Source organism: Ursus americanus, chromosome 1 (genome assembly GCF_024610735.1).
Source record: "Ursus americanus isolate L20-20 chromosome 1, mUrsAme1.1.p, whole genome shotgun sequence".
Lineage (NCBI taxonomy): Eukaryota > Metazoa > Chordata > Mammalia > Carnivora > Ursidae > Ursus > Ursus americanus.
The window spans coordinates 2,314,539-2,339,799 of record NC_142127.1 but is presented as its reverse complement, the minus strand read 5'-3'; the positions used below and the strand labels follow the sequence as shown (position 1 = coordinate 2,339,799).

Below are 25,261 nucleotides of genomic sequence, written 5' to 3'. Positions count from 1 at the left end.
GCTGCGTAATATTCCATTGTGTGTGTGTGTATATATATATATATATATATATATATATATATATATATACACCACATCTTCTTTGTCCATTCTATTTTATTTGCATTTCCTTAAGGACTAATGAGACTGAGCATCTTTTCATGTATTTAATTGGCTGTTTGTTTATCTTCTTTGGAGAAATGTCTATTCAAGTCTTTTACCCCTTTTTGAATTAGGCTCTTTTTTGTTTTTGTTGAAGTGTAGACTTCCTTTTGTATTTTGGATATTTGTCCCTTATCAGACATGTTTTGCAAATACTTTCTTCCATTCTGTTGGTTCTCTTTTCACTTTTTTGATAGTGTCCTTTGATGCACAGAAGTTCTGAATTTTGATGAAGTCCAACTTATCTGTTTTTTCTTTTGTTGACTGTGATTTTGGTGTCATATCTGAGAAATCATTGTGAAATCCAATGCCATGAAGATTTTCCCCAATGTTTTCTTTCAAGAATTTTATAGTTATAGCTCTTATATTTATGCCTTTGATCTATTTTGAGTTAAGTTTTCTGTGTGGTATATGTAAGGGTCCCACTTCATTCTTTTGCATGCGGATATTCAGTTTTCCCAGCACCACTTGTTGAAAAGACCAAAAAAAAAAATCTTTAAAAGCTACTTATCAGGCTGATTGTTAAAGCGTTTATACAAAAAAAGCAAAAAAACCCCAAAAAATGAAACAAAAAAACCCCCAAAAACAAAACCTCAAAACAGAAAAAGTGTTGGCTAAATTCTATTGCATGCTCCCACATGAATAAGGTAGTTTTGTTAGGGAATTTGTTCTTCATGCAGCTACTGGAATAAATGTGAAAATATAATTTTTATTTGAATGAGTATGGCTTATTTTCCAAAGTTAAGAATAGTTTAGAAGAAATGATAATTATTTTCCTTGTTCAAGTGATATTAATGAAAAGATAAAAGATAATTCAAACATTTTTGTTTTCCAGCATCCATTTAAAGCATTTCTTTTTCAACACTGTTGGATGTAAAAATTCAGAAGAGTTTCTCTGTTTTTCAGATATCTGTTGTTTAAAATGATCATTTTTAAATACACTCCCTTTGAATGCTAGTTTTCCTCTGTTTCTACTTATATTGCCAGTGAGAAGTTTGGTTTGGTTTAGCTAAAGAAAGTTTTATTTGAAATAGTATGACAAAAGTCATATGTGCTCCTATACATATTTAAAAAACACTAAATTGGGAGAATATTAAAGTGTCTAAAGTAAAAATGAGAGTTCTTCCCTTCATCAGAATCCTTAGAGAAATAAGCTCTTTGTGCCCCCATGTATACAGAAGTATATACTTACATATGTATTTGTTAGCTTATCTTTCTAATTGAATGTATCTTTGCTTTGTGTTTCTGAACATATAACTCCTTGTCAGTGCTTTTAGATTGCTGCATAGTTTTTTCTTTTTAAGAATGAAAAATCATTTATTTTATCCCTTAATGTGTTAGACATTGCTTGTAGAATTTCACTGTTACAAATAGTGCTGTAAAGAATACTCTCACATGTATATCTTTGTACCTTATTTTTTTTTTTGAGAAATACCAGTTGTTGGAATTGTTTTGTCAGAGGGTAATGTACATTTAAAACTTTGAACTAGAGTCACTGTAAAAAGGTTTGATATGCAGATGGTGTGAAATTCAAATGTGTATAGAGGTATAAATGTAGAGAAACTTTCACCCATTCACTCCTGTTCCCTTGTCACTCATCTTCTCTTTCGAGAACAACTAGTGTGTGTGTGTGTGTGTGTGTGTGTGTGTGTGTGTGTAGATGGGCTGCATTAAAAGGTATGTACATTTAAAATTTTGATAGGTGTTGCCAAATTACCCTCCCTGAGCTAGTTAGGCTCCTAGGTGGAATCAGTTCAGATTTATCATAGAGACCAAAGTTACATACATGGGTGTACATCTATACTAAGTCATCTAGGAACTTTGTAGTCTTTTGAATTGTATGGTTGATTCATATGCTCATTATTAATTTCTAGTTTGAGAATTTGCATATGAGTTCTCTATCTCGCGGGATAAGTAGCCACAGAAGATGGCTAATTCAAGTTTCTTAGACTTGACTGTGTATATTTGATTTACATCTGTATCTCCCTTGAAAATTGCTTTAAAATATGGTTTTATATGAAATATTTTGAGTGTGAAGAACTTGCAAATTTCCATAGCCATATACATTTGGCTTTGAGATCACCTTCGTGAACTACAAATATTTCTATATATCTAAGATGTGGTCCATATATACAATGGAATATTACTCAGCCATCAGAAAGAATGATTACCCAACATTTGCAGCAGAACGATTACCCAACATTTGCAGCAACAGGGATGGGACTGGAGGAGATTATGCTAAGTGAAATAAGTGAAGCAGAGAAAGACAATTATCATATGGTTTCACTCATTTATGGAACATAAGAAATAGCAGGGAGATCGGTAGGAGAAGGAAGGGAAGAATGAAGGGGGAGGAAACAGAAGGGGGAATGAACCATGAGAGACTGTGGATGGTGGGAAACAAACTGAGGGCTTCAGAGGGGAGGGGGGTGGAGGATTGGGATAGGCCAGTGATGGGTAGTAAGGAGGGCACGTATTACATGGAGCACTGGCTGTTATACACAAACAATGAATCATGGAACACTACATCAAAAACTAAGGATGTACTGTATGGTGACTAACATAACATAATAAGAAATTATTATTAAAAAAAAGAGGTATGAAAGGGAAGAAAAAATGAGAAATGATTTCTCCTCGCTGAAATATAATTTTGACTCTGGAAATGTAGCAGTACTTTGATGCCTGAGATTGAAAAAAGCTTGGGGTGATTTTTGTTTTTTAAGTTTTATTTATTTGAAAGAGAGAGTGTGCAGGAATGGAGAGGGGTAGAGGGAGAGAGAGTCTTAAGCAGACTCCATGCTTAGCATGGAGCCTGACCTGGGGCTTGATCTCACCATCCTGAGATCATGATCTGAGCCAAAACCAAGAGTCAGGTGCTCAACCAACTGTGCCACCCAGATGCCCCTTGGAGTGATTTTTATTGTAAAATACATCAAGTGCTTAAGAGAAGGCATTTGGCTTTTTCCTTTAGAGAGAGACTATGAGCAGCTCTCAGGATGGATTTTTGGTTATGGTAACTCTTACCTAATTTGTAGAGCTTCCTTATTTCTGGGGAAGCACAGTAGTGTGTGGAGAGACCACATAAACTTGGCTTTGCATTTCATACTCGAATCTCCTTAGCTCTGTAACTTTGAGTAAGTTACATAACCTTTCTGTACCTCAGCTTCCATCTTTAAAATGTATGTCAATAACAGCTGCTTCGTGTTGTTGAAAGAGTTAAAGATAATTTACATACATAAATGTCAAGCTGTGCTTGGCAATGATAGGGACCTATAATGTTTAAGCTTCTCTTTTTAAGTGTTACCAATACATAAGAAACTATTGATTGCAAAGTTAATGACTTTTTAGTTCCTAATAAATTATTGTTCTAATTCGTTTAACTCTTATCCCGTTTCCACCCTGTTAAATTTTTTTCTTTTAGGGTGAACTGTCCCATGATCAGGATGTGGTAGAGTATATCATGAATCAGCCAAATGTTGTACCACGAATCAATTCTAGGATTTTGACATCTGAGCGAGAATACCTGGATTTAACAGCAACCAGTAAGGAACATTTCAGGAACAACTTTGGGCGTTTTTTCATTTGTGTTTCAGAATCTTTGCATCTTTTGGATTGCAGTGTTTAGAAGATAACCCAAGATTGTGACACAATTTTATGTTTTAATTCATTTCACTTTTAGTTCATACCATGAGCCTCTAAATTCACAAGAGTTTTCTCCAAAAAGAGAGAAATTCTTCCTGTATAAATCCTTGTCAACTTTGAAAAATATCCATTGTCTTTTTTTTTTTTAGAGAGGGAGGATGGGTGGGTGGGAGAGAGAGAATCTTAAGCAAGCTCCACACACAGTGCAGAACTTCTCACAACCCTGAGATCATGACTTGAGTGAAATCAAGAGTAGGATGCTTAACTGACTGAGCCACCCAGGCACCCCTCCATTGTCTTTTAAACGCTAGCTGTTTAAGCCTTAGGTGATGAGACTACATCTGTGTTGTTGACTTTCTTACAGTCATAAAGCTGTTAAACAGCTGTCTTTTCTTCATCCTTGTTCTGGAATCAGGTAGCAGTGATGTGGACAAACACCTCAGGTGGTTTTACTCTGAGAGGCTAGGAATGCCTATCTAAAAAATAAACCTTCACTGAGATAAAGTGTACATGCCATAAAACTCAGTCTTTTGAAATCTTATACATTTTAAAGTGCACAATTTTTGGTGTATTCTCAAAGTTGTCTAATCATCATTGTTTAATTGTAGAACATATATCACCCCCCCTAAAAGAGACCATGTACCCATTGGTAGCTACTCTCCATTTCCCCTTTTCCTACCTCTCCACAACTGCTGATCTAGTTTCTGTTTCTAAGGAAGTTTTCTACTGGGTATTTCGCATAATTAGGAGTTTTCTGTGACTAGCTTCTTTCACTTAGCATAATGTTTTTGAAGTTTTATCCATGTTGTAACATGTCCCAGTACTTTTTTGCCTTTTTATGGCTGATTAATATTTTCTTGTATGGATAGTCCACAGTTGGCTTACCTAATCCTCAGGTGGTGGGTGTTTATGTTGTTTCGCAAGAATACCTTTGCAGGGGTCGCTGTGTGAAGCCCAGATGCAGTTTGTTCCTTATGTCTTTCCTTGTGGCTCTGAAGGCCATTCCAGCAACCAGCTGGTTCTGGTCACTTGCAGAAGTCTCACTGGGCGAGAAAAGATAGTGTAACAGAGAAATACAGGCCAAGGGCATTTGCTGTTGTGGTGGGATGTGATGCACACAGAGCTCTAGGTGTAGTTGTTACTTTATGGCACCTGTCTCTAATCTACTTGAAACTGAATTCCCTTTCTTTTAGACAGAGAAAGATGTACATCTCTGCTTATGTTTAAAAAAGGAAGTAGTCAGAAAGTGACATAAACTGTTTCTTCATAGTTAGGTTTTAGCTTTTTACCAGAAGTTTTAATAGAGCAAGTCAAGCAGTATTAGGAGTTTTGTCCCAAGTTTTTGTTGTTTCCATCATTGTCAATTAAACTACAAAGAGTTCTCTTTGGAGTATTCATGAATAAGGAGCACAACAATAGTTCTGTGTTTCCGGATATCTTTCTCTACTGAATGTTGAAGTGATCAGCTGTGAAATAATGCTAGTTCACAGTGGCAAAAATGCAGTTTGCCTGGTGAACATTTTGGAGCTGTCTGTGGAGGAGCAGTTGGCATCCTTCTCACCAAGGAGTCATAGCTCCATTGTTACCTACACTGCTCTTGGCCTTCACTGTCCTGGGACCTTCTTAGAAGGATACTGTGTTTTAAGGCTTTAAGACTTTTGGTGCTTTCTCCCCTCCTCTACATGATGTCATGAGCTGTGTCTGTATTATTTACCATTTCTCTCCTTTTACTGGAATATTGACTGAAAGGATAGTAAATCCTTGGTATGGTCTGTTGAGTGAAAGGATAAGTGGGTGAGTGGGTGGACAGACATAGAGGGAGGGGTGGGTAATCCATCTATGTGTGGAGGATGGTGATAGAAGAGGGGCATTTGTGTTGGAGTGAATAAGGCATAAGACTGGGGAGATTCTTAGAGATAGAGGGTTTCTGATACAGGATGAAGACCATATTATAGGTGGGAAGAAATTACTGGGTAGTTTAGATCAAAGGAATGACTTGATGAAACTGGGATTTTAGCAAAAGTAACTCAAGGGGAAATGAATGGTAAGAGCATTGCTTGAAGACACTAATTGTTCAATAAACATGAAACAATAGGTTTCACGCACGCATTTTTATAAATCTCATATTATGGACAAATCAGATTATCAGTTGAATATTAACGTTAGATTGAATTTAGGCATGTTAATTATAAATCTATTTCAATTTTCTCTTCCAGATAACTTTTTTGTGGATGACTATGCTAGATTTACTGTTTTGGATTCCCAAGGCAAGACTGCCGCTATTGCCAATAGTATGAACTATCTGACCAAGAAAGGTAATCCATTTTAGGCTTATCTTGGATTCAACTTTTTTTGTCTTTTTTTAGTATTTGTAGAAATAATTCAATCTTCAGTGTCTGCTAGAAAGAGATTTCATTTATTATTTCTTATAATGATTTGAATCAAGAAAATACCTTTAAAATTCAATTCTTTATGAAGTGGAGTTTTTGAAAATTCAGATGTTATTCTTATAAATTTATATTAGATATTAAGGTGAAATGAAAAATTTTTTTCATGATTCAAAATGTGAAAACATTTATGATGTAAACATGGGTTAATGAATTGAAAATTGGTTTGACTTGCCTCTTCCGGGACAACACTGAGTTAATTTTTTTAGGGGTTATAAGATAAACTTGGTTCTAGGAATCCTTGTGCACATTTTAAAACTGATTTTTAATATGGGGTCAGTTATTTAGGCTAATATTATGTGAGATTATGTCATTTTAATGGCAGACAGATGCTTTCCCCCTCTGGTCATACTTACTATCCTTTCAGAGCACTGACTGTCATTTAAGGCAGCTATTTTTATCCACGCCGTAGTCTTGTCCTAGGGAGAATTTCTGCCTTCCCAGATCTGTGTAAATAAAAGCTATTGCTCCATTTGGTTCCTCAAGGAATTGGTTCCGAGGGGCCCTGGAACAGTGCTATACCCCTAAGGGGACTGCAGAGCAGAGAGAAGATTGATCATATTAGGTTTATTTAAAATTTTGACTCTTACAGCAGGCATCAGTTATAGCAATGACATTTTCTTCTACTCTTTTTCCTTTACCTTTGTCTAGGAATGTCCTCCAAGGAAATCTATGGTAACTTTAAACCTCAGAATGTTCAGTTTCTTTTCTTAATTATCTTATGTGGTTTCAGGCAATCTTGTGATTCAGAATTTATTGACACTTTATTGTGACGTTTCTGGAACCTGTGGGTAACAGTAGATAATTTATCACATGCAGATAAAATTTGTATAAATTGTATAAACGTTTGCAAAGAATTCTATTTCAGAAAGTTACAAATTAATGTGATTAAAGACTGATATGTTACCCACATGTTCAAAGGCTTTTTTCCATTGTATATGCTAACAGTTGCCTAAACCATAATAGAATTAATAAATGCATGTTCCTAGTTTGTAATTAAGCCACAGGGAAGTTTACCCTGCTTTCATTCTAGTGTAGAAGTTTTGCTACTTTTGCTTTGTATCTTTATTAAACTTGTCATTTTCTTATTTTTTGCATGGTTTTCAGAAATTATTTGGCTTAATAACAACATTGAAATATAGAATGTGCTTTTTTCCCTGCGACTCAGTGTGTTGTTTTTGTTTTTCTACAGATGATTCTTTCATTAGGCCTGTGACTTTTTGGATTGTTGGGGATTTTGATAGCCCTTCTGGAAGACAGTTACTGTATGATGCTATTAAACATCAGGCAAGTATCTACACCTCCATTGTGTGTGCTGTTACTGTTCTGGGTGTGAAGTGGGAGTCCTGCTTTTTTCATGGTTGATGGAAAGGAGCATTGTTTATCCCAATAGTGAGAAAAGAGAGGAGACTGCAGTGTTCTGACTTCACTGAAGGGTATACATTCTTCTAGAGAAAAAAAAATAATGAGATCCTTATCATAGACAAGTTTTTATTGCGTGACTCTTCATGTTCTTGCTGCAGAGATGCTGCAAAGATCATGCTGTATATTGCATGGGGGGAGGCAGGTCCTTTTCACTGAAGGAGGTCTAAATGGGGAAATACTGTGCAGACACCTTAGTGTTCATATAATAGAAGCAGATCTAGGCGCACAGAGAGATGCACATGTGGATGGTCTGAAATACACATAGCACATAAGTCGTAGAACTTGAGCGAATGGCAGTTGTGAATGGTTGGGAAGAAGTGGACTCCTCTAGAGAATGTCATTGTCAGAGAATGAGCTGTTACAGTGCCTTTTCCTGAGCAGTTTCAGACTGACTCTTCATCCAGATTTCACACCCTTCCCATGTCCCCTTGCCACCCTGGGTCCCAAGGAAGATTACTGAAGTACTAAAATATCAAGGTGATTTCAACTTCACTAACATGCTAAGTGCCTTTATTGTCTAGGGGAGTAGACCCGATGGTGTGGCCATTTCAAAGTTAAATCAGAATGAAGGACAGTAGATACATACGTAAGATTCTAACTCAAATTTATAAATGCTCAAGTGGTGGTAGAGTGGGAGAGCAAGAAGGGAGAATTGAAAATTTTTTTTCTTAAATTATTTTAGAGGGAGAGCACAGCGGGAGGGGCAGGGGGAGAGGTTGAGAGAATCTCAAGCAGACTCCATGCTGAGAGTGGAGCCCTGTTCGTGGCTTGATTTCACACCCTGAGATTATGGCCTTCGCGGAAACCAAGAGTCAGAAGCTTAACCGATGGCACTTGGATAGTGCCCTGAGAATTAAAATTTTTTAAAAAATATTTTAATTGAAGTAAAATATAGAATCAAAAGAAGTGCACAAATCATTGGATACATAGTGTCATAAAGGGAACACCCAGGTGACTACCACCCAGGTCAAGAAACAGAATTGTCAGATTCGCTTGTGTCTCCATCATCCCCCCCCCATATTTGTTTATGTTTGCTTTCTTTACTCAACATTTTTGAGATTTATCCACGATATTACAAGTAGCAGTAGTTATTAGTTCTTTTTCATTGTGCTATTGTATGGCTGTACCACAAAGTTATAAAGCTTTGTTGAATCTTTTTGATGGACAGTGGCGTTTTTTTCTAGTTAGGGGCTATTCTGAGGAATGCAGCTATGACTATTTCTGTATGAATCTTTAGATACACATTAGTATGAATTTTTGTTGCTTATGTTCATGACACAAGGTTTTATGGGTCCCAGATAACTTATGCAACATGGATTCTTATCTTTTTACTCAGGGGGAGATTAATTTTTTAAAAAGACTTTATTTGTGAGAGACAGAGCGTACAAGCAGGGGGAGCAGCAGTCAGAGAGAGAGACAGGCTCCCTGCTGAAGCAAGGAGCCGGATGTGGGTCTCAATCCTGGACCCTAGGATCATGACCTGAGCCCAAGCAGACGCTTAACTCACTGAGCCACCCAGGCAGAGATTAATTTTTTGCAAGGAATCTGGAAAGCCCATGTGAACAAAGAAGTATTTGAATAGAAGCCTGAAGATTGGTTGGGACCGAGGGGAGAAAAGATGGAATGTACTTGGGATTTGCATGCCAACTCGAAGCATGGAGTGTGTTAAAATAATAAAAAAAGGTGTTGGGGAATACAGGACTCTGATGATCTGTAATGGAGCTATATATACAGGGATGGTAAGAAATGAAGTTGGAAAGGTAGACTGGGGACCAGTTCATGTAGGGGTTTGAAAGCCTGGCTATAGCATTTTAATTTTATTCTGTATACAGAAGAGAACTGAAGACTTTGAAGAGAGGTTGTATTTGCTACTTAATGGAATATGATGATGTTAATGCCACTTTTTAAGTTCAAAACATCTACCATATAACTCTTATTTCCCATTTTGTAAATAGAAATCCAGTAACAATGTTAGAATAAGCATGATCAATAATCCTAGTGAAGATATAAGTTATGAGAACACTCAGATCTCCAGAGCAATCTGGGCAGCTCTTCAAACACAGACCTCCAACTCTGCTAAGAATTTCATCACAAAAATGGCCAAGGAGGAGACTGCAGAGGCCCTGGCTGCAGGAGCTGACATTGGGGGGTTCTCTGTCGGGGTAAGTCTCTGTGTGTTGCATGGGGCTGCCTTGTTCTGTGACTTTCCACAGAAGTTCATTCCCATGGTCTGATGTGTCTTGTTCATGATTGGGATTTGTGATTTTAGTACTGAGTTTCAGAGGATTTTCTTCGTTTGGAAGAATCTTGCCAAGAAATAACAATTCTGCCACATTCCCCTTACCACTTTTATTATGTTCAAATAAAGTTTTAAGATATGACCCATATAAGTTTATGTTGTAAGCACAAAGTCATTTGTTTTGTATAGTTTTTAAAAGACAGGCAATATTTTTTTTATTTATAGAGCAAAAAACTGATTGAAGTTTCTTATGAGTTAGAGGCTTATGTGTTCTTGATGTGTTCTGATATAAGCCCACCTGTATTCATTATATAAGTTACTATCTTTTGGACTATTTAATAGATTTAAAATTCTTATAAAATGATGAGTATACTTGATGTTTCAGTTAGAAAAAAGGCTCTAGAAATTAGCAAGATTTTAAAATGCAGAATAAAGATATAATGAAGAATAATTTGCCAGTTGAGCAATCACATAAAAGAATAGGAGCAGGAAATAAGCATTACTTGATAAGTGGGAGGGTGGGAGAAAATAGGAGTGGAGAATTGAGACATCATAATGTTAATTCTTAAAATTAGTACTGACTTTCCGTTAAAAGTATTTTATGATTTATTCATTATGATTATTCATTTTTATGGCTTGCTTAATAACAATTACTTTTCCTTAATAACAATTACTTTCCTAGGGCATGGATTTCAGTCTTTTTAAAGAGGTCTTTGAGTCTTCCAAAATGGATTTCATTTTGTCTCATGCCATGTACTGCAGGGATGTTCTGAAGCTGAAGAAGGGACAGAGGGCAGTGATCAGCAATGGAAGGGTGAGGATTTTGTCCTGAGACAAACTTGACCTCAAATTAGATCAGTGAACAGTGTTGGCAGTGTTCTCTTCCAAAGCTAGTAAACTCTTCAGAGTCAAAGGGGATTGGGGCTTATGCAGAGCTGATGATAATTTCTGCATCCTTATTTCAAAGGAGGTTTGCTTTTGACACAAGCATCCTTGTGTAAAACCTTCCTGCTGTGTAATTATATCCTGCCACATGTACAGTGGCAGTGAGAGTGTAGTTTCTCAGAATAAGTTGATAAGGCTTTGATACATGAAGTATTCATCCCCTGTGTTCATAGTTGTGTAGTCTCTGGTCAACTTCATTGGTGTAGGCTTAGACTATTTCATACATATCTGCAGCCAGGGACGTGAGACTGGGGGGGATATACCAAACTTTAAACTCTTAGCACTGAGGATGAAATCTCCGCTGTCTGTCATTCACTACACCGCATCTCTGGTTTGGTTCTGTTTTTAATATTCAGCTAGAATTAATGAAACTATGTTGCTATTTTGTTTTACTTCAGAGTTGCTTACTAGGAAAATATTGTGAAGTGTACAAGTCTACCCTCTGTAGTTGAGGAATTGATAAGTAAATAAATAACTGGATGAGTTGATTTGGGTTTTATTTTCACCTTTTTCATTGATGTTATGAGATGTATACATGTCTTGGGTCTTTAAAGTGATTAGGTTTATAAGATAGCCTGAGGACTTCAGAGGGCTTCTTTCCAAAACCGACCACTCTGCCCTTCTTCACAGATCATTGGGCCACTGGAGGACAGTGAACTCTTTAATCAAGATGATTTCCACCTCCTAGAAAATATCATCTTAAAAACTTCAGGACAGAAAATCAAATCCCATATTCAACAGCTTCGGGTAGAAGAAGATGTGTAAGTTTTGCCTTGGAAGAAAGTAATCAGTGCATGTCATAGGGACTGTGTTAGTTGAACTTCCCTCATGCTACCTATTTCATGGTGTTTTATTTCCAGTTTGAACATATAATAATGCTTTTCAGTTGTTTATGCTTCTGTTGAAACAAGTTAATTTATTTAAAGATCTGAATTAGGTTTTTCCATTTTGTTTTTTTCGATGTGGAAAATTTCAAACATATGCAAAAGTAGGGGGGTGAGTTTTTGTTTTTGTTTTTTATTATCTTGGGATACTTTTGTAAAGAGATACTTTCCCTTTTCTGTTTTATTTTGTTCCAGAAAGGAAAGTCAGGTTAAATGCTTTTTTTCCTTTATTTACTAGTATAGAATAATGAGTTGTTTCTCTTGCAGCCTCCAAAGGTTATGATTTGGTTATTGTTGGTTTTTAATTTTTATTTTAATTCTTTCGGTGTTGTTATTAGCTAATGTATTATTTTATTCTTCAATATTTTATGTATTTATTTGATAGAGCAAGTGAACGGACAAGCAGGGGGAGGGGCAGAGGGAGAGGGAGAAGCAGACTCCCTGCTGAACAAGGAGCCCGATGTGGGACTCAATCCCGGGACCCTGGTATCACAACCTGAGCCGAAGGCAGATGCTTAACCAACTAAGCCACCTATAGTTGATGTATTTTAATGAGTTATTTCCCAGTGGAAGAAAATGAAATTATTTAACTGGTCCATGTACCTGCTGTATAACTAGAGCCCATAGGTCATATACACATGGTTTCTGTATTAAATATCAAATGAATGTAGTTGAAAGGTGTATTTTTATCTTTAATTTTTTGAGGAACCGTCATATGTTTTTCCACAGAGATGATACCATTGTGTTTCCTAATGCATAAAGGTTCCAATTTCTCCACATCTTTACCAGTACTTGTTATTTTCTGGGTGTTTTTTTTTTTTTTTTTTTTGTAATAACCCACTCTAATGGGTGTGAAGTGGTATTTCTTTGTGGTTTGATTTGCACTTCCCTAATGATTAGTGATGTTGACAGCTTTTTACATGCTTATTAGTCATCTGTATATCTTTGGGAAAATATCTTTCCAGTACTTTGCACTTTTTTTTTTTTTTTTTAAAGTAATCACTTTACCCACAGTGGGGCCGGAACTCACAACCCCGAGATTAAGAGTCTCATGCTCCACTGACTGAGCCAGCCAGGTGCCCCTACTTTTCACATTTTTTTTTTTTTTAAGATTTTATTTATTTATTTGACAGAGAGCGAGCACAAGCAGGGGGAGCAGCAGGCAGAGGGAGAGGGAGAAGCAGGCTCCCCGCCAAACAGGGAGCCCGATGCGGGGCTTGATCTCAGGACCCTGGGATCACGACCTGAGCCGAAGGCAGACGCTTAACAGCTGAGCCACCCAGGCACCCCAACTTCACATTTTTAATTGTTTTTTTTATTATTGAGTTATAGGAGTTCCATGTAAATACTTTGGATATCGATCTCTTATAGATAGATGATATGCAAATATTTTCTTCCATTCCATAGGTTGCATTTTCATTCTTTTGATAGTGTTCTTTGGTGAGTAAGTTGGAGGCTATAAAATTTAAAAGTTCTTCTGGTTTTTTTCTTCATCTCTTTCATATATCCTCATGCTGCAGAGTTTAAGAGCCTTAGTGATGTATTGATTTTCATCTCAACCAATAATGATGCTACAGATAAAGAGGTTTCCTCCTTCCTCTGGCTTTTTTTTTAGTGATGCCCTTTGTTCTGGCCTATGAAACACTTCCTAATGCAAGTCAGGAGGTGTTCCTGTGACTTGAAGCCATCATATCATGGGCATAGGCTTGGTGTGGTGTGCCCTTGGACCACTCCCTCTCTTTATGGAGTCTTTATGGACTATATTGCCAGTTTTTCTCTTGCTTATTGGTGTAAAGTTCATATGTTCTTCAGACCATCTTGTTGGCATTCAGTACTTAGGCTGATTATATTATGTTCAGCAATAATTGGAAAAACCTTCAGTTAAAGAGATGCTAAATTTTCACCAACTGTGTCTTTCAGGGCAAGTGACTTGGTAATGAAGGTGGATGCTCTTCTGTCAGCTCAGCCAAAAGGAGATGCAAGAATCGAGTACCAGTTTTTTGAAGACAGCCATAGGTACAGAATTAATATTGAATTTATGCATATTCTTGAATAAAATCTTAAGGCTGCCTTTACCTCATCTCCTTTGTTTTTTCATATGAAGCATGTATGTAAATTCTTATTGGAATGGAAGATTTGTCCAGTGTGCAGTTTTCATATATACTCATTTTCATACGTCGAATTCATATACAGATCTCAGTTGCATAAAAGTTGACATTTATTTTTAAATACATCTGAAATAGTTCTGACTGTACCCTTTTAGAAAACAGAAAGCATTTAATGAAACAGTTGTAGTTTTCTGATATTCAAAAATAAACAGGTTGTTAGGGCACTTGTATTGTTCATCTTTTATTGAAAACGTTTAGTTTTCAATAAATAAAAATAAGTTTAGCATTATGAAAAAGCCCTTGCCTTTTGGTTTTGAGTTTTTTATTTGAAAAGTTTCAAAGCTTAAGAATAGTTGAAAGGTTATTACAGTGAACACCCAAATATCTTTAACCTGTGTTCACCAGTTGGTAACATTATGCCACATTTATCTGTCATCTGTGTGTGGGTTTCTGCATATGTGTGTATGTATAGTACATACAATGTGTATTTATGTTTGTGTACAAACTTCTATATACTTACGTTTTTTCTGAACCATTTGAAGGTCCGTTGCAGACATCATTACACATCATGCCTGAATCCCTCAGCATGTATCTCCTGAGCACTAGGAGTGTCTCCACTGTTGGCATACCTCAGAGATTTTACCTGGATACAGTGACATTAAGTAGTACACAGTCCATGTTCACATTTCTCCAAGGCCCCAGTAATGACCTTTGAAAACTGTTTTGTTCTTTAATTTGGTCCAGATCACACGTTGCAGTTCTTTGTTGTGTGTCTTTTAGTCTCCTTAAATCCAGAACAGTTCCCTGCGTTTTTTTGTTTTTTATTCTTTGTGGTTTTTTTGTTTGTTTGTTTGTGTGTTTGTTTTGTCTTTTATGACACTGACTTTTTTAAGAGTCCACGCCTGTTATCTTGTAGAATGTCCCATAGTCTGGGTCGTTTACTCACAATTAGACAAGATTAAGTTGTCTTTAGGAAGAACCCCTACAGTTGATGTATGTAGCCAGGCAAGGTTATATATCTTGATTGTGCCTTAGAGGCTTTAGATATTGAAGCCTGCATCCTACTTCTTTATGATTCTGATTTATTTAGTTTGGGGTAGATTGTACTTTGGTTTTGTTGATCCGTGCTTTCTTACAGCAAGTTCTTATGGGGATCAAATTTGACCAGACTGTTTGATGATCCAAGCTGGAATGGAGACCCTGTCCTTTCTCACTGGCTATGTGTCCTAACTTCTTACATCGCCAGTGGGTGAAGACTTCTATGGCTCCTTGCTAATCCTAGCTGGATTTTGCCCATTATCACCCATCTTCTCATCACGGTATACTTTCAGGAAGTAACCCATCTAGTTATTACCACAAGAAACATATTTCCTAATTGGCTTGCCATCCTGTTTGCCTTTCATGGCCAAGATAGTGAGTCCCGAGCAAGAATCTCTTCCCTTTTTAGAACATCGTTTTCTCCATGAGTCTTATATAATTAAAATGCTCTAATTATAAATTCTGTTATGAGACAAATTATAATTAGAGAAATTCTTCTTACTGGGGTTATGTTAGTTAAATGAGTGTTTGTTATATTTAAATCAGAAGTTTCTTATTTATGTGAGAAATAAAAAGGTCTGAATTATTGCTTATGTATATCCTTGCCCTAAAAGTGTGGCTCACAGAACAGCAGCAGGGCATCATCCGGGAGCTTCTCAGAAATGCAAATATCTGGCCCCAGCCAGACCTCCTGAGTCAGTATCTACATTGTAACAGGATCCTCCCAGGTCACTTTAGTGTACCTTAAGATTGGGGAAGCACTGTATTCTTTGATGTTTGCTCTACTCACTATAGGAAGATGTATATGACACCCAAATCTTGTTTCGGTGTCTGTCACTTTTGGCCTTACTCTGGTCTTTTCTCTGATATAGCAAGTATATTTCAACATGATACTGTTAGTTTATACTGTTCTCCATTTCCATACCACTGTTCCTCTAATCTTGGCTTTTGTTAATCTTTTTTGTTAGGGAGATGTGCGGTGGTCAAAGGCCCCACAGGGTCCGTTTCTGGTTATGCCTGTTGCAGATCACTTAGAACACTGGGTCAGAACATTAACATATCACACAGAACTCTACCCAGACCTGCCAGGTTCACAGGTTTTGGCCTGGGCATGCCTGACTCAGATACTATACTCCACAGGACTCTTCTTCGGAACTTCTGTTCTTCTTCCCTTTGTGAGAATTTACATAATGCTATTCTCTAGGGAGCTTTTTCCTTCTGGAATTCTAGAGAAGCACAGAAATCCAGGTTATCTGAGGGCAGTGGCTCTCCTACTTTGGCTTTTACCTAGAGAGTTTGTTAAAGGGCGGATTGCCTGACCCACCCCCTGAGTTTCTGATTCAGGAAGTCTGGGTTGTGGCTGACAGTTTGTTTCTAACAAATTTCCAGATGAAGCTGATAACTGCTGGTCTGGAGCCACACTTTGAAAACAGCTGTATTAGAGTTAAAAAAAAAATGTTATTTTGGAATAATTATTGACAGCTGGAATTGTTAATTTTATCAAAAATTGAAAACATCTGCTTTGATAACAGGCACAAAGCTATTTTGATGGTTATTTCCAAAGCAGTTTTGAAATAATCTTCATCACCATTTAAACTATCGTTACCCAGTTTTGTTAGTTACATTTTATTTTGTACTTTTGTTTTCCTCCCACTGGATAAATGCTCTTGCGCAGTACAAGAGTGGTTAGCACCAGAACTACATTAACACACTGTTCAGAGCAAACAAAGATAGGCATTGATTTGGCCAATTAAGTTTTGGAAAATTGGATGTATTTTAAAATCCTTTCAAGTTTACTCCTTTTCAAAATATAGCAGAGGCTCCTGCTCCTCTTAAGTCATCTGAGTCAATATGACTTCGGAGGGAGGCTGTGCAGCTGGAAACTACAGATGGGAAAATGTACATTCTCCTCAGAAATCCTAGAGGTACAACCCAAAACCCAAACAGCTGCTGTTTTTCACTTAGTAAGAAGACAAAATATGTATAACTTAATGTCCTTGTAAATTGACTCAGTTCTTTTGGAAATGTGATTGACAGTACATATTATCCACAAAGATGTTTGTATCCTGTGACTCTGTAATCTCGTGTCTAGGACTTTGTCTACTAAAGAAATGTCCAAGTATGAAGAAAACTGTATGTATGAAGTTTCTTACAGGCTGCAAGCCATCTAAATGCCCAACACTAAGGAATAGCTTAAGTAAACATGGCAGATTCACTTGGTAAATAGAAGATTATTTTTTATTCAGGATAGTTGATGTGTAACAATATGGAAAAATCGTTATGAAAAAGTGGTAGGGGAAGGAAGGAAATTGTTACAAAATTGCTGATATTCTTTGTATAGCTACTCTTTATAGAGGCATTTGAGAAGGTCTACAGAGAGAAATGCCACAGCATGGTTGAGTTGGGATGGCGAGATTTTATGATTATTTCCTTTTTCTCTCATATGTTTTCTGTAATGTTCTTTGTATTATTTTTAAAAATCCATTTATTTCTTCTCATACGCTTCTTGCCAAGAAATAAAAGTTGGCTTAATGTTTGTAATTGTTCAAAAGCAAACATTAGCTTTTAGTAGGTTTTGGTTAAATAGTCTTAAGCTGGTTTTCATCTTTTGTTCATTTTGAGTGAACTTGAGTCATTAGCAGGTTTTGCAAACTTTGAGGTAAACATAATTACATGGTTAACCGCTGTGTAGCCAGCCTTGTTGTTCTAGATCTGAAGTGTTTTTGGAAATGCTGAGAAAGCTGATAGGTTATGTTGGTCTTAAAAAATGGTTAGCTTGTTTCCTGTTTTCCACCAGATTAATGTTTTGTCTTTTGATCTCTGTAGTGCAATTAAAATGAGGCCAAAGGAAGGGGAGACTTACTTTGATGTCGTGGCTGTCATTGACCCTGTCACCAGAGAAGCACAGAGACTTGCCCCATTGCTCTTGGTAGGCATGGCCTAAGAGGCAGTTGCGTCTCTTTATCTGAAGTGGTCACAGGCCCTGTGACTCTCTGAGAGTGTCATTGTTCCCCTCGTTATCTTCAAAGGGCTTTGAAAAATGCTACAGGGCATCTTGGCAGAGCAAATGTCTTCATATATTGGTAATGGCTCTGGAAACAGCCTCACAACCTTAGAAAGTTGGTACAAGTTTGGTTGGTTTCCTCATGTAATTTTTAAAAATGTCCTATTTAGAGCAAGATATGTTTTAATTAAATTGATTTATGCCATATTTTGATTTATAATGAATGAGAGTTAAAAAGGTAAAATAATTTTGCTTTACTATTTTCTTTTTCTAATACTAGCATTTTTTAAATTGTAGCATGTCTTGTAGATTTGTATAAGATATTACAATTTTAGGAAAATTTAAGAGCTTTGCCAAAAAGACAGTTTCCTTAACATTTTTTTTTGAGTTGTATTTCTTTTTTAAGGTGACGTTTTATTCATGTATAATCAGCTAAGATTTTTGTGGGTGTGTGTATGTGTGTGTGTGTATATATATATATATATATATATATATATGCATATATATATATATGCGCTTTTTTTCTATTATTGTATGTAAACTGCACTGATGAACCTTTAATATTTTCCTTGTGTAGACAGTTCTCTATTATCCATCAGTTGCTTTACCACACAAGGGCGAGCAGTGATTTGCAATAGCCCACTTGCCATGTTTTTTCCAAGTAATGTGTGTGTGTGATTTAGATTGTGTGCCAGAGTTGGGATTTCCAGAAATTTCTCCGTGCAGATTTTATGGCTTCTATTATCTTTCTGTCTTTCTTGAGAAGTCAGAGATGTTCTTTAAACTCAGTGTCGAAGTGATAAGTTTCTGAAGAGAAAATGTAAATATTTTGTCTCAGATATTACTTTCTCTATAGGAAAATTTTATGTTTTGTCTCTGGTTTGCTCTTTTAGGTTTTAACCCAGCTGATCAACATGAATCTAAGAGTGTTTATGAACTGCCAATCTAAACTTTCTGACATGCCTTTAAAAAGGTAAAATAAGCTGTTTAAGAAATCAATCAAAAACGTGGTACTAAATCTGAATGCTGGTATTGAATGTTAAGGATCAAGTGGGTTTATAGGTGGACTTCATGTTTGAAAAGGTCATTTACTGAATGTTCGGTTTTGCTAAATTTCTGCTCTAATCAGAAGTTCTAAGAACTTAGTGTGGGTATGGAAGCATTTACGTGGCATTAACTCAAGTTACTTGGACCTGCCTGCCTGCCTTCCTTCTTCCCTCCCCCTCTGTCCCTTCCCTCCCTTGGAATTACATAGTTCTTTAATTTTAGAGCATTTGGATCAATATAGCTATTAAATTTACCTAGTTAGTTTAAAAAAAAGTGCTGTAGTACAGAAAGAAACTTGTCTGCCCTTTTTATCTTAAAAGTGGAGCAGTTATTTCAAGTTGGAGTATATTTGTCAGAGGAAGCTTACTGAGGCTCATTTGCATTATCTTTTTTTTTTTATTTAAGATTTTATTTATTTATTTGACAGAGAGGCAGCTAGAGAGGGAACACAAGTAGGAGGAGTGTGAGAGGGAGAAGCAGGCTTCCCGTGGAGCAGGGAGCCCGATGCGGGCTCGATCCCACAACTCTGGGATCATGACCTGACCGAAGGCAGACGCTTAACACGACTGAGCCACCCAGGCGCCCCTCATTTGCGTTATCTTGAGAAGGAGGGCAGGCTTGCAGGCTTAGCTGTATGTCGTCTGAACCTTGGAATGGTCATTTATGAAGAAAGTTAAATAAAAAGCAGTCAGTAGTAATAGGGTAACATCTGCTGGGTCTGTGGGAAAATTCTGATAAAAATAATGTGCCGTGTTTTATAAGTTAGATTCTAAGTGAATTCAAATAGTGTTTGAAACAGTTCTCAGCTTCTGCATTGTCCTTGAGTAGGAGAAATGTTTAAACTACTATGTATAGTGTTTTCAGGGCTCACCTGAGAACTGCCATCATTTAGGACTTTGTGTTTAAGAGAAAAATAACTTTTTCTCCCTGAAGGAAGGCATGTGCTCAGGAAATCTTGTGACTCCAACAACAGCCATCCTTAGCAGTACCAGAAAGAGTGACCTCTCCTCTCAGTTCTGTCCCTCCTGCTCTTCTCTTGCATCTGCAACAACCACAGGTCAAGAGATGGTTTTGGAAACACTTTTCCCAATCTGGGAGGTTACCCTTCCAAATCTAGTTTGTTTTATTTTAAAGCAACTAGTTACCAGTGTGGATGCCTGTGAACTTAAGGACTGTGGGTGTATTAAAAAGACTCACTTTTTATTTTATTTTTTTTAAATTTCAGCTTTTACCGTTATGTCTTAGAGCCAGAGATTTCTTTCACTCCAGACAATAGCTTTGCTAAGGGTCCAATAGCAAAATTTTTGGATATGCCACAGTCTCCTCTGTTCACCCTGAATTTGAACACACCTGAGAGTTGGATGGTAGAGTCTGTCAGAACGCCATATGATCTTGATAATATTTATTTAGAAGAGGTAAGAATATCATTACTTCTACATATGTAATCTTGTGTAAAACCTGTTTAAAATTGAGTGGTTGTAGTTTCTGACTGAACAGACTGGATCACAGTCTAGACAGGCCTCTGAGATGTCTGTGTTCATGTATAATTGTATTTTTAAAAAATAACAGCTTCATTGAGATCTATTTCACATACCATAAAGTTTACCCTTTTAAAGTATACAGTTAAGTAGTTTTAGTATATTCACAGAATTGTGTAGCCGTCACCACTAGATAGAAAAAGTCCATACCCATTAGCAGTCACTCCCCATGACCCCCTGGCAACCACTAATCTATATTCTGTCTCTGTGGATTTGCTTGTTCTGACGTTTGATCTAAAGAGAATCATATATTTTTGTGACTGGCTTCTTTCACTTCAGTGATTATTTTTAAGGTTCATCCATGTTGTAGCATGTATTAGCATTTAATTCTTTTTTATTGCCAGAAAATATTTTATTGTATGGAAATACCACATTCTGTTTATCCATTCATTGATAGATATTTGGGTTGTTTCTACTTTTTGACTATTATAAATGCTGCTGTGAACATTCATGTCCAAGTTTTTATAGATGTGCTTTTATTTCTCTTGGAATTGGTGGATCATACAGGAATTCTGTGTTTAATCACCTGAGGGATTGCCAAACTGTTTTCCAGGGCGACTGCACCATTTTCCGTTCCTACCCATGATGTTCAGCATTTTTTCATGTGTTTATTGGCTATTTGTATATCATCTTTGGGGAGAAATGTCTGTTCAAATCCTTTGCCTATTAAAAAATTTGCCTGTTTTTTATTTTGGAATTGTAAGAGTTCTTTGTATATTCTAGATACAAGTCTGTTATCAAATATTTGATTGGTCAATAATTTCTTTCATTCTGTTAGTTGTCTTTCACTTTCTGGATAATGTCCTTCAAAGCACAAGTGTTTCTAATCTCGATGAAATCTGTTTTTTTCTTTCGTTGCTTGTGCTTTTGGTAATATACCTGAGAGAAATCAGTGTTTAATCCCAGGTCACGAAGATTTATTCCTATATTTTCTTATAGGACTTTCAAAGTTTTAAACTCTTACATTTAGGTCTTTTATTCATTTTTAGTTACTTTTTGTGTGAGGTAGGGTTACAGATTTATTTGCATGTGAATATCCATTTGTCACAGCACCATTTGTTGAAAAAACTGTTCTTTCCCAACTGTATGGTCTTGGTACCTTTGTCAAAGGTCTCTTAGCCCTGGATGAATTCAATTCTAGACTGTCAGATCTCTTCCCTTGATCTGTGTGTCTATCCTTAGGCCACACTTGTCTTAACTGTAGCTTTGTTGTCAGTTTTGAAATTGGTAAGTTAGTTTTCTAATTTTATTCTTACATTTCAAGGTAGTTTTGGCCATTTTGGCGAAGTTTGCATTTTGGAATCAGCTTGTTAATATCTGTAGAAAAGGCTGCTGGGATTTTGATAGAGATTACATTAAATCCCTAAATCAATTTGAAGAGTATTGCCATCTTACTAAGTGTTCTGACCCATGACTATGGGATGTCTTTCCATTTATTTGGGTCTTTAATTTCTTTCAACAATGTTTTATAGGTCTTAGTATACAGGCCTATAAAAGATCATGTCATCTGCAAATAGAGGTAGTTTTATTTCTTTCTTTCCAAACTGGATGTCTTTTATTTAATTTTCTTGCCTAATTGGGAAATTTTTAAATTACCAATTCAGTCTCTTGTTATGGATTTGTTTGGATTTTCTATCTCATCTTAAGTCATTTTCTGGAGTTTGTGTTTCAGGAATTTATCCATTTTATCTAGATTACAATTTGTTGGCCTATAGTCAGTCATAGCATTTTCTTACAGTCTTTTAAATTTAGTTTTGGAGTGATATTTCCTTTTCCCTTGCTGACCTCAGTGAGTTGGCTCTTCTGTCTTTTTTTTGTGGTCATTCTAACTAAAAGTTTATCAGTTTGTTGGTATTTTCGAAGAATCAGCTTTTGGCTTTGTTGATTTTTCTCTGTTTTTCTGTTCTTTATTTCCTTATGTTCATATAGCTGTTTGGAGTATCTAAGGTAAGTGGTCCTGTCCCCCAGTCCATTTTCAAAGATTGAGAGCTCACAAGTGCAGTTTTTTCTGATGTGTCTTCACAGCCCTCACTCTGTACCTAGCTCGGAGTATATTAACAAAAGAATTAAAACATATGGTCTTTACTTACAAGGAGCTTACAACATCTCAGAACCTCCTTCCTTTCTAAAACAACTGTCTCTGTGTCTTTCCTACATATCTCTTCCTACAATTGAAGCCTGTTTCCTGGTTCTTCTTGGGAATTGGGAGACCAGGAACTTGAAGATGGTTATTAAAGGACTTCTCAGCCTCCTTTTCATTAGGGTAAAGAAGAATCCTTTAGGTGTTAAGTTAGGGAAGAGTGTGTGTACACACTTGCCTTATTCCTCACCTCAAACCTGTCCACCATGTTTGTTAACAAACAGAAAATGCTGTCTTTGCCCTTGAAAAACCAACTTTTGCTGTGGAGATTGTAAGGTGGCCACAGAAAGCACTAAAGAGCAGCGTAAGGAGGCACAGAACAGACGCAGAGCAGCTCTCTTCCATGTTCTTAGAGTTTTTGCTGCTCTTTCCTAGGCTTTCTCAGCTTTCTTTGTATCTGCTGAAAACATAGAGCCTGGGACTTGGTGAGCGTGTGGAGGTTAGCCCTGAGTTTCCATTGTTAGGCTTTTGGAATTTAGTGTTGCAGTAACATATTAAGCTCCAAATAGTGTGTTATTAGCATTAGATAGGATTACAGAGCCAAGTGCGAACCAGCCTGGGATAAAACCCTTTAATTTACTAAAGCCTAGCTGCCCCAACACCTTGCAATTATATCGTATTTTCTACAAGGAATCAGTAATAATTTAGGCTGTTGATGCAGAACATGAATGGTTTTTTGCCATTATGGAACCATCAGATACATTGTGGATATTTGCATTTAGAGCAGCAGTAGTATTTTCAGCTATATCCTGTAGGCTGAGAGGAACTTATGTTTCTCTCTGCTGTTTCTCATTGTTTCTTTGTTATCTTCTTTATTCTTTAGCTTTTAGATCGGTGCATTCTTTTGGCAGTGTGTTTTACATGGTTTTCCCAATACTACTTCCTAGATGATAGCCTTTTCCTCTCATCTGTACATCTGTACAAAACTTCCTTGCACAATCAAGATAACAGAGCATTTCTGTCACCCCAGAAAGTTCTCTTGTGCCCCTTTGCAGTCAGTCCCCTCCCCTTTCTGTCACTATAGTTTTGCCTTTTCTTAAATTTCTTAGAAATATGATGTACAGTATGCAGCCCTTTATGTCTGGCTTTGTTCACTTTGTATAGTGCATTTGAAGTCTATGTTGTTGCATGTCTCAAGAGTTTGTTTCTTTTTATTGCTGAGTAATTTTCAAGTTATTTAATTCTGCTGTTGCAGGTGGATAGTGTGGTGGCTGCTGAGTATGAGCTGGAGTACCTCTTACTCGAAGGTCACTGCTATGACATCACCACAGGCCAGCCCCCACGAGGATTGCAGTTTACATTAGGAACTTCGGCCAACCCAGTCATTGTGGATACCATTGTTATGGCCAATCTGGTAAATAATCAGTACATCATGTAGCGGCATTGAGTCATGTTAATTTGGGCACTGTAGTTTATGATGAAGCAGTTTGCATTCTGAACATGAGTGAGATTAAAATTCATGATTGACTGAATTTGGTCAATATACAAATCATAAGTTAAACTTACAGATTGGAATTACATGTTAGCCTAAAAAAATGCTAGAATATTCTGAATATTCTGTTCTGATCAAATTGGCCCCTGCAAATGTATTGCTTCAGAGCTGACGGCATTTTTCTTGGCTTTGGAGGTTTGTAGCTTTTTCACACTTGACACATTGATCCTTCACTCACTTACAGATCAAGGGCCCCTTTCTTGGCTTCACTGGCCTGTATTTTGCTAGTGTTTCTAATGGGTAGATTTCTTTTTTTAAAAAGCATTGCGCTGAAATTATGACTGTCTTATTTAAAATATGAGTGATATTTCAGAAGAGGAAATAACTGCTCCTCAGAAACAGCATTTTGATGTTTCAAAGAGAACTAAAATTTGCCTTTCTTCTTGCCTTAGGGCTACTTTCAGTTAAAAGCCAACCCAGGAGCTTGGATTCTCAGACTAAGGAAGGGTCGGTCTGAAGATATTTATAGAATCTACAGGTAGGATTAAGTGATGTGTAGGTGCTTTTTTTCCAGAACATTTTACAGGGAATCAGCTTGAATTGAGTACTACACTGGCAGTTAGCCAGGGAATAAGGATTTAATTTATGTGTGATGAAACAATGCTTTTCCAGGAAATTGAGTATGGAAGAATTGTCAGGGTATGATTGGGTAATAAGTGTTATAAATACTAGTAAGTATAGTCAAGTTTCACTCTTTGTGCTAACAGCATCTTAGAATCAGATCATTCTCTCAGTTTGATGAAAACCATAGGCAAATGAGAAATTGAGTCATTTCAAGAAAGGAGAACAGAAATGAATAACAGTCAAACTTTTCTACCTAGACAGTGTATTTCTTGACTCTAGGTGAATTGCAGATACACAGTAGGTGTAAGCTTTGGCCATGAAATCTTGGGGCTAGCACTGAGTTTCTTGGTCTGTGGTAGGTAGTATGGAAGTACTTCCAGAGCATTTCGTCAGTCACCAGGTTTTTGCCTTCACGTTTGCTATGGCTGCCTATTAGTTCAAAAAAAATTATACTGCCATTTTGAGTTTATCTTTGTGTATGGTGTAAGAGACTGGTCCAGTTTCATTCTTCTGCATGTGACTGCCCAATTTTCCCAGCACCATTTATTGAAGAGACTTTTTTCCATTGGATATATTCTTTCCTGTTTTGTCGAAGATTTGTTTACCA

At 36.8% G+C, this 25,261-nt stretch overlaps 1 protein-coding gene across 3 annotated transcripts in view; it reads left to right on the top strand.

Moving 5' to 3' along the window:
- The window catches only part of UGGT1 (UDP-glucose glycoprotein glucosyltransferase 1), a 130,771-nt gene that overhangs the window by 81,332 nt on the left and 24,178 nt on the right, over positions 1 to 25,261 (top strand). For 2 of the 3 annotated variants that reach the window (XM_045777738.2, XM_045777736.2), the window contains 13 exons: positions 3,563 to 3,683; positions 6,000 to 6,098; positions 6,882 to 6,905; positions 7,423 to 7,517; positions 9,611 to 9,817; positions 10,577 to 10,708; positions 11,470 to 11,600; positions 13,644 to 13,739; positions 17,696 to 17,798; positions 18,767 to 18,846; positions 20,146 to 20,335; positions 23,794 to 23,952; positions 24,483 to 24,568. In XM_045777738.2, coding sequence (XP_045633694.1) covers positions 3,563 to 3,683; positions 6,000 to 6,098; positions 6,882 to 6,905; positions 7,423 to 7,517; positions 9,611 to 9,817; positions 10,577 to 10,708; positions 11,470 to 11,600; positions 13,644 to 13,739; positions 17,696 to 17,798; positions 18,767 to 18,846; positions 20,146 to 20,335; positions 23,794 to 23,952; positions 24,483 to 24,568 — 1,523 coding nt within the window. The remainder of the gene's footprint in view (positions 1 to 3,562; positions 3,684 to 5,999; positions 6,099 to 6,881; positions 6,906 to 7,422; positions 7,518 to 9,610; positions 9,818 to 10,576; positions 10,709 to 11,469; positions 11,601 to 13,643; positions 13,740 to 17,695; positions 17,799 to 18,766; positions 18,847 to 20,145; positions 20,336 to 23,793; positions 23,953 to 24,482; positions 24,569 to 25,261) is intronic. The other variant, XM_045777737.2, reaches the window with a different exon arrangement.